Source organism: Sprattus sprattus, assembly GCF_963457725.1.
Source record: "Sprattus sprattus genome assembly, chromosome: 12".
In the NCBI taxonomy this organism is placed as follows: Eukaryota; Metazoa; Chordata; class Actinopteri; order Clupeiformes; family Clupeidae; genus Sprattus; species Sprattus sprattus.
Genome location: NC_137910.1, coordinates 14,418,346 through 14,428,323, shown reverse-complemented (window position 1 = coordinate 14,428,323; position 9,978 = coordinate 14,418,346). Strand labels below are relative to the sequence as shown.

The window sequence follows — 9,978 nt, the reverse complement described above, 5'->3', positions numbered from 1 at the left end:
AATTAATGCTCTCTAAGTTCACATTCCATTCCATATTAATTTAATGTTATGCCCAAGTGATATCATATCAGTCCTAGATTTCACAGACAGGCAGAAACACACACACACACACACACACACACACACACACACACACACACACACACACACACACACACACACACAAGAGGGGGAGACTGAAATAAGGGGTTCCTAGTGGCAAGGCCTCTGACCTGCTGTTTCATGCTAGCTTTAGCGGGGGAACTAAGCAGGTCTGTGGTTCAGCATCATCTCTCTACTCTACAGTAATAGGCTTTATGCTGTGACTAGAGGACGCTTCTGTAAACATCCAGTCAACTGGAACATACAGTGAACATAAAATAACTATGACAGCAACTCTGAAGCAACACTGTCACGTTCACTGATCAAAGGAATTGAAAATAAAAGCTGTGACTAGAATTATTCAGCAGCTAAACTGACATTGTACACACATTTATACACACTTATACACATTTTTACACATTTTGCATTTCATAATGTATGCATGGAAGTGTTCTCTTGATGTATGCTAGTGACAGTAATTGCCTACACTAAATTAAATACCACACAAAAAGACACACACACACACACACACACACACATACACACACACACACACACACACACACCCCGGCCACACACACACACACTTCCGCAAGAGTATATTAATATGTGAGATACTTAGCAGAGAAGTATCAGTCTTTGAATAACAATAGGTTAAAGTAATGCAATTTGTAGGGAAAGGCAAAGCAGATCCCATCCAATATGTTGCGTCAGGGGGAAAAAACCACTAATGCTGCCTATCTGCTGACTTGCAGCGTCCAGGCGAGGTGGGGATGAGAGGGGCTGTGATTCGCAGGTCAAACTAATGACAGGCACTGGGGCTGGAGCTCATTACTCAAGACAGAAAACAATCTGCACTAAATGACAAATTACTGGCAAACTGCAATCTGTTGAGAAAAAATTTGGGAGGGAGAGCAAGACGTCAAGCCTACTGACTTTACCAAAAACCACCAGCAGCTCTCTGGATAGAGCTCCAGCCAGATATTAAGCAGATTCCAAGGGTGACCTCATGCCAAAGAGCAGCATGAGCATAGACATCGTACACAGCCCCTACATACATGAACACACACTCAAACATACACTCTATCTCTCTCTCTCTGGCACACACCCATAAACAAACAAAAAACAGTATCTTGCCTTCTTTGCAATGACAGCAACATACTACATACAGTGTGGAATGAAGAGTCACCTCTTTATGCCAGTGAAGGAGAGACAGAGAGTATAGATACATAGACAGCTAGGGACACACAGAGAGACACAGAGACAGAGAAGGACACGCAGAGAGACATAGAGACAGAGAAGGACACGCATAGAGACATAGAGACAGAGAGGGAGACGCATAGAGACATAGAGATAGAGAAGGAGACGCATAGAGACATAGAGACAGCTAGGGACACACAGAGAGACACAGAGACAGAGAAGGACACGCAGAGAGACATAGAGACAGAGAGGGAGACGCAGAGAGACATAGAGACAGAGAGGGAGACGCAGGGAGACACACTTAGAGAGACAGAGAAGGACACGCAGAGAGACACAGAGACAGTTAGGGACGTGCAGAGAGACACAGAGGGACACTCAGAGAGACACTCAGAGAGACACAGGGACAGTTAGGGACACGCAGAGAGACAAAGGGACTGAGAAGGACACACAAAAACAAGAGAATGTCTTGGTGAGTGAGACAGAGTGAGTGATATAGGGGGGAGAGAGGGAACAGTGGTTCAGGGGTAACTAACGGCAAGTGATTCATGAGTCATTAGCACATTCTCTCTCTTCTTCCCTCCCCTTTCTCTTTCTCTCTCTCTCACAATCACCTCTCTTCCCAGTGCTGCCACACAGCCAGACACCAACACAAACATGCCCACAGACGGCTGCCAACGGGGGCTCTGCCCACACTGTGAGACTTAATGCTATTGCGTCATCTGCCCACTGCCAAACTCCCAACCTACAGTGACCACAGATATACATATGCATCCTCCACCAAGGAAACAGTGACCATAGATATTCATATGAATACTCCACCAAGGAATGAGTGACCTGAGATATCCATATGCATACTCCACCAAGGAATCAGTGACCATAGATATCCATATGCATGCTCCACCAAGGAATCATTCTGCCCCCATGCTGAGAATAATACACTGGATAACATTTATAGTAATAACAGCAATTTTACGTCCTGATATTACTTCGTAATCCACAGTTGTTTGTTCCTCTGTGTGCAGTGTTAATGAGAATCTACAGGAGAATTACATGGTGTGGTAACCAATAAAGGGGCAGTTGTACAGCACAACACATACTACTGTGGCTCTGTCTTCCATGGGCGATGCTGTGCACTGATCATTATGGATGCTTTGAAGACATGCAGTGTTTTATCTTTACTGTTCCTTTATATAATTAACCCATTTTTTGAAGGGTATGCTTGTCAGGCAGCAATGAATCAACCGCTCTAGTCATAACCCTTTGTTAGTCACACGGCATCTGTGTGAAATCGCCGTTCTCTCTTTGTCTGATGATAACGTTGGTCAGAGACCATACAATAGCCCTGCACTCTCTCTCTCTGTCTCTGTCTCTCTCTCTCTCTCTCTCTCTGAATAAACAGACCATGAGGTAAATAAGCATGTGTCACGGATAAGTCAAAAAATGGCCTTGTTAGAGTGATGAAGAGGAGCAGCGGGCCCTCTGCAGTATGCTGGGGCTGTGTGTGAGTCACCCCAATCTCCGCCCGAGCAGGCGGCAAACCACAGGGGAACAGAGAGGAAGGCATGGAGCAGAGAGCTGCCGGCGCTGTCCATGGTGCTGAAGGAAAAACCTTAACCTAGCCCCGCTAGCCGTGGTGCTGAAAGCCCTTCAAGCATTGTCTGTTTAACTGATGGAGCAAAAATGCAGGGTGACTAAAAAAGGTAGTAGTCATAGTAGAAGGTCTGATCCATTGTGGCTAGCATGGGGCTGTGTTTTGATTCTCAAAAATCCAGTAAATTGCTGTACTCAGCACTGGGAAAAGAGGCTGTTGCTTTTTTTGGTGCGGAAACAGTTACCGGCGTGGTCTGTAGTGCTGACAAGGCTGATGCCGCTGTCCGTGGTTCTGAAAGATAGCGAGCCGTACACTAAGCCATCAACTCAAACAATTGACACTATGCTACTTCCATTGACTATGCAGCGCCTCGGAGGTCCCACAGGAAATGGTGTCTCTAAGGCTGATTTGGTCATTGGCTTGACCAGGACATGGGGATGGAGTGACCTGCCTGCTGCAAAGGTGATGAATGAATAAATGAAGCGTGGAGTGGAGGGGCTTGCTAGACACCTCCATGGAAACAGGCAATCCCTTTGTGTGTGTGTGTGTGCATGTGTGTATGTGTGCGCGAGTGTGTGTGTATGTGTGTGTGTGTGTGTGTGTGCATCATACTGCGAGTGCAATGTGATCAGGAATCTGCTGAACACATCCTGACAGGGGAATTAAGAGGAGCCTAAGGGAGAGGCAAAAATAAATGAAGGAAGAAAGACTAGAAAGAGGGAATTGAGGAATGAGGGAAGAAAAGAAAAAAAAGACAGAAGAAACCAAGGTAGAAAAAGAGACAGAAAGAACAAACGAATGAACGACTGAAAGAAACAATGACGAAGAGACAGAAACGTTTCAGAGGTGATTTACTCTTCATACAAAAATCATGCAACAGCAACCACAGTAAAAGGCAACTCCGATTCCTCATCTGTACACAGCCCGCACCACACACCTACAGCATCACCTTCAGCAGGGCAGTAATGGCCCCACCACCCATGCCAGATACCCCATGTATGCACCGACCCCACTAGCAGCATTCAGACCACCCCTCTGCCTCAGCGTCTGGGTGAATCAGCGAACACACGGGGCTACCAGCCCAATCAATAGGCACATCTCCACCGGCCATGTCCGAGATGATCATCCTCTGCTCTGGGGACTTTGTCAAGGGGAAGGTCATAGCTGAATGTAATTGGTGGAATCAAGTTCTTACAAACATCAGCAGAATGGGGAAAGGCAAAGACACCATCGCCTGCCAAGAGGGAATAAACATCCTTCAAACTGGACTCATCTAACAAGTGATAAGACAAAACAATGGTCAAAAAGGAACCTCATTAAAATTTTCAATGCATTTGTTCAAATATGGTAATGAATCTCGAGGGACAAACACACCATTTGTAGTCCAATCAACGCTTCATACTGTATGCTAATGGAGCATATGATGAAGGCAGACGTGTCTTTCAGAAATTTGAATGGCTCTTTGAGACACTTGTCTCCTCCATATATGTTGTTTAATTTGTATTATTCAAAAGCTGTTGGGAATGCTATTTGAACTGCAAAGCTCATAATTAAGACTTATGGCTATATTTTTAGGAACAGAAAGTGAGATAAAGATGAACACAGACTTTGTACCTTCACTCAAAGCTAGCTCAGAGCTCAAGAGAATTTCATGATGTCCAAGACATATTTTTCCTTATCCAATTCTAAGATTTATTTGTGGTATGACTGTGTTCTTGTGAAAGGGATGTGTGGATGAATTTAATTCCAGGCTTATTCTAAAGGTCAGTGCAAAGAATGCAAAGAAACACAATTTTTTTTCAAAAGAGGTTTGTAAAGTTGAAGCTCTCGTAAGCCCGAATAGTTCTGTGTCAAAAAATAGATCATGCAACAGGTTTAGTGTGCCCGGACAGAATTCACAGAATAGATGAAGACAACACCACGACTGATGTGATGTCCATGTCTTTGGGCACTGCAGAGAGAGGGGGAGAGAGGGGGGGAGTAAGGGAATGAGAGAGAGCGAGAGAGAGAGAGAGAGAGAGGGAAGGGGAGAGAGGGTGTCTGAGAGAGAACTGCGGGTGTGGTGACTGCATTAGCAAAATCCCTGCACACAGACACACATACACACACACACACACACTCGCACACACTCCAAATGAAAAGCACTACAATGCCAATTCTGCCAATGATACTTCAACGCTCCCCTCCCCTTCTTTAACGCGCCCCAAGTTCAAGCCATTAATCTGCTGTCACTTCCATTTACAGAATTGCTTTCTGATCTCACTTTGGTCTTGGGCTCATAGAGCACCGTTTAAAAGAGATGGCAGATGTTTGTCATTGCAATGCATGTATGTGTGTAACACCGAGCCCCGGCGAAGGGAGATGGGCTTGCACAGGCTCGACGTTAAATACATAACGTTACGTTGCTTCAGCTCCGTATAATGACAATCTGACATATACTCTCAGCATCTGACAAGAGACCGGTATTTCACATACACACAGTCCAAACGCGGTTTGACTTTCCATCGCCGCTGTCGTTTTCAAATTTCCTGTTAAACATTTACAAATCGGCGACTCGACTTTTTTTCTAGTCCCCTCACAAATAACGAAAACCCTGTTAACTGAACAAAGCCACCGCGATACCACCTGAATCTCACAAAAGTCAAATTAACACGACAGCTCGCAATCATGCACAGCTAAGAAACTGACCTCCCAGTCTAGCGAGTCCCACTCTTCGGTAAACATCCGGAGGATTTCTGCGCGTCCGAAAGCGGGCGACGCGCATGGGAGCACTACGGAGCGACTGAGCGACGCGATGCCATTGCGCTAAGGATAATATCCACATGAAATCAAATAGTTTCTGAGCGTCAACAGTACAAAGCGTCCCGAAACGAAGGCTTTCACCAAAAAATGTCCAAGTTGAAAATGAAAGATACATGTATATAAAGCTGCGATCCCTCCGAGCAGCAGCAATCCGTCTCAGCAGCAGAGGTTGCAGCCAATTAGTGCGCCACTTGCGCTCACAGGCGCGTACTGACGAGTCGTTGGAGAGCTTTGGAGGATCCTTTCCATTTCCACTGCCGTACTGCCAGACAACATAAAAGCCAAAACGAGTAGCCAACAACTTCTTCATACTCCACAAAACACATCACTTCTTTAAGATATCCAGCCTTTGCACTTTTCGCCATATTCCCTTCTGCTTCATCCGCCAGATGATCGAAACGAGGAAACCGATTACGGGTTTAAAAATTAGAACCAGCATCTCCGGACAGACTTCAGGGTTCTGACGAAACACGTGACTCGTGGTGGAGTCGGGCATCTGAAACACTCAAAAGCAAACAGCCATGCGGGGAGGGTGGGACTGTGGAGGACAGGGCAGCACTTTTTGGGCAAAGTGACAAGGAATGGAAACGTGGAAGAGGGGGTAATGTGGCACTTACCATTAGCACCGCAAAGTTCTTGTGATGAGTGCAGTAAATGGTGGTCGTGTTGCCCACCGAGCCCGTTATGTTGCACCCCTCCGCTCTCCAGCCACCGTGTCCATTGAGCAGGTCAAAGTCCCAGTAAGCAGCAGTGGGGTCTACACCCAGAGCCAAGTGCCTGAGAGCGATGGTGACTGGCTGCACGGCGCTCCCCAAGCTGCAGCCATCTGCGGAAGAGCAAGACATTGAATCAGGTAACCCAAGTGGAAATAAGTCCTTAAGTGCTGTGTTGCTGTATTCTGTTACTCGTGTGCCTTATCACAAAACGCACGCACGCACGCACGCCCGGACAAATAAAACAAACACACATGCATGCACGCACATTAACACACGTGTCTTGCGTGCTTATTTTTGTCTTTTGCCGATTTAAACATGGGTGCTTCACGGTAAACAATTTTAAAACAATATAATTTCAGTATGTATCGGCTGCATAAATACAAATATAAATGCCTTTACAATAAATCATGTGTGTGTGAAACAATGGACGTGAAACAAAACAGCCTTCCAGATAGAACTTGCTTTAAATTCAGACAACGTGCGCAGCATACAGACCCTAAGTGATTTGACAGGCATTTCCAATCATACCCGATGTGAATGCCTTAAATGCTATTTATGTTCACATTTGACTCATTGTAGGTAGCATCGCTGAATGAACAGGTAGGGATGAAAACCAATAGAATACAAAATGAGAAGGATTCTAACGAAATAATTATTCATACCACCGCCCGTTCGCAGTCATTAGTCATCCAGCAGTCTAGTAATTGCCAGAAAGACACCGCATGGGTGGAATGGCTGCGATGACAATGCCCCTCTTACCTAATTTGGTGAAAGCAACTGGTGTTGCAACACTCCTACGTTTCCCATCATCGGCGAGGTTCGACGAATTCCCTGTGCAAGGAAAAAGTTTCCCATTGCGAAAGACAATAAACTGCAGCTTGCAAGTGGAGTTATCAACAGATTGTAACGCAGAGGTGCTAGGGGTAGCAGCAGCAGCCAGCGGTACATGGATTGACGCGACAGCCACTGTGTTCTGCGGATGGAATAAAGAGAGGGAAAAATCGAGGTTAAACAATGTCATTCACCATGATGATACGCCACAGAAAAAAAAAATAACTCCGCCAGAAAAGGACTGAAGCTGGCAAATCTTCCACTGGTTCGAAGTGTCCACGGAACACGAGCAGTAACGGGACTATAGGCTTCTGCCGTTACGGTTGAAGCGCTCTTGAGCGCCTATTTGGTCAAGCTCTATGCAGCAGAGGTGGAAATGGTTCTAACCATCCCAGCTCCGGGGCACATCAACACCGTAGAGTTGATTTAAAGAGACAACCGACCTGGCTTGAGCCTTATTGAACTCACTCTGAACACCATATTACAAATGTGAGCTTTACGTGGAATAAACGGATTCGGTACAGTCATTTTACACAACACTGATAGCAACCATCCACACCAGTTGCCGGGGGCTAATGTGTGTACGCCAGTTTTACATAATTTGTTAATTCAAATCTTTTTCAAGATTATGTTTATGTATGTATTTTCATGGTAGGCCTGCTTATTTATAGACAAGCACAAGATTCATTATGAAAAAACAACAAAACAAAGACATAGGAACACATGGGGCTGAGCAAATAGCATAAATATGAGGTCATCATTTGAATTTGAGTAAGGAAAAATATGACCTGGACATCATGAAATTCTCTTGAGCTTTGATTTTTTTTTTCCACTCATGAGAGGGCTTAAAGACATGCAATGGCAGAAGCTACAAATCAGTCACATTGGTTGTGTTTAGGCGCAATACATCTACTAGGAGGCAACATGGCTGCTCAGAAAGCGCTGCCATCAGCATTTGACTGGAGACCTGTCAAGGGGGGGAACGATTAGTGGGAGTGCAGTAGTGAGATGTTTCATTCATAAAAATAGAGAAAGAGGAAAGGCGCGGGGGAGGGCATTAGTCACCCCACTTCCATCTATGACACAGAACTCTGGCACTGCCACTGTCTCTGGCCACCGTGCATCTGAAATCACAGATGTGTTTCTTCAGTTGCTATGGCACCCTTTCCTCATTGGCGAGATCGGATCCCACACTGGAGCCGTTCGGAGTGACCTGAAATGGCGGCTTCACAAACGGACGAGGGCTGTCGCAGTGGTTAACCCCTGACACCTTTTCTGAGAAGTAATTATCATCATCATTATTATTATTATTATATGAATTATTATTTGTATAAGCTAGAGAAGCTTTGTTGGCTATTATTGTTCACATTGACTCCCATTTGAGACATCACTGATTCTCATCCAAGGTTCAGAGAAGAGGAAGGGAAGAAGGAGATATACATAGAGAGAAACAATAGTAAGGTGTTGTCTTAGTGAACATCTCACAATAAAATAAAAAGATGTTTATCCAAACAACCTGCGTACACAAAGCGTTGACTGCCTGTTGACTGTCTCCTCCGTCAACATGCTATCACCCCTGTCACACACCATTACTGTGTGAGGTCAAGTGTACGCTTGATGATGAAATGTTATTCTCGTGGCATTCTAAAACTAATCATATATCTTTCTGTGTGTGTGTGTGCGTGCATGTGTGTGTGTGTGTGGGTGTGTGTGTGTGTTTGTGCGTCTGCGTGTGTGTATGTGTGTGAATGAGAGAGACAGCATGTGTATAGGTATTGGATTACAATGAAAGGTCAGCTTGGAATATAATGGAGTTACAGCAGCATCCCCTAAGCAGAAGTCTGCTGGATTCCTTGAAGCTGTGCAGCTCCACGAAAAAACAAGCACCACTGTGCTTTAATATCTCCAAAAAAGGCAGCTTTGAAGTATTTTCAGAAAGGTCTTGACGTCCTCTGTGCAGGGAGATACTGTATGAGAGTGCCACGGTGTTAGTCTGCTTACTGACCAGGAAGAGCTAATGCAAGCCGTAGCTACTGCACTGTTGCCATGAAAACCAAAATCTGCCCGAAGTCATTTCGGGCTACGCTGTCAAGAACAAATTTCATTAGAGAATTCATTGGACGGATGCACAGGGTGTGTGCATGGCTTTTCTCCTCTAAATGCATACTTGAGTTACAACTATATTGTGTACGTATATTTGTAGATAGACTACTTTTACACCGAGAGTACTGAACATATCAAGATTATAGAATGATAGTACATACAAGGCTATGTGAAAATGTCAACATGAAACCTTAGCATAGCCTACCTGTCGGAATGTGAGCACATAATATTTAAGTACAATATATGTTCTGAGATATATGTCAAACCCATAGCATCAGAAGTGTGAGGTTTAACCTTATAGCCATAATTGACATTATGAATTATAATGTATATGTTTTCAAGCCAGTACGAAGAAATCTAAGAAGCTGTATTTTAAATAATGCTACTGTATTATTTGACAAACCAGAGAAAGTTCGTATGTTTCTGAGTAGATCTGAGGTAGTATTTGACGTTGTCATTACATATTAGGGTAAAATGAGGTTTTGTTACAAACGCTACATGAAACATAGCTGTGGAGTAGACAGGACATTGTTTAGTGACACTTGTAGTTGGACCAAGGCAGTAATGAAATGGTGTCCAACCAAAGTGCCTGTTTTGGAAAGTTCATTTCATTTTATGGTGTGTTGCCAGGAGTGGTGAAAAAAGTCACAAAAA

General features: G+C 44.5%; 1 protein-coding gene across 1 annotated transcript in view; it reads right to left on the bottom strand.

The window, feature by feature from the left end:
• adgra1b (adhesion G protein-coupled receptor A1b) overlaps positions 1 to 9,978 on the bottom strand; it is a gene marked incomplete at both ends in the record, with an annotated part of 126,362 nt that overhangs the window by 34,641 nt on the left and 81,743 nt on the right. The window contains 2 exons of the mRNA XM_080849495.1: positions 6,292 to 6,500; positions 7,150 to 7,363. Coding sequence (XP_080705621.1) covers positions 6,292 to 6,500; positions 7,150 to 7,363 — 423 coding nt within the window. The remainder of the gene's footprint in view (positions 1 to 6,291; positions 6,501 to 7,149; positions 7,364 to 9,978) is intronic.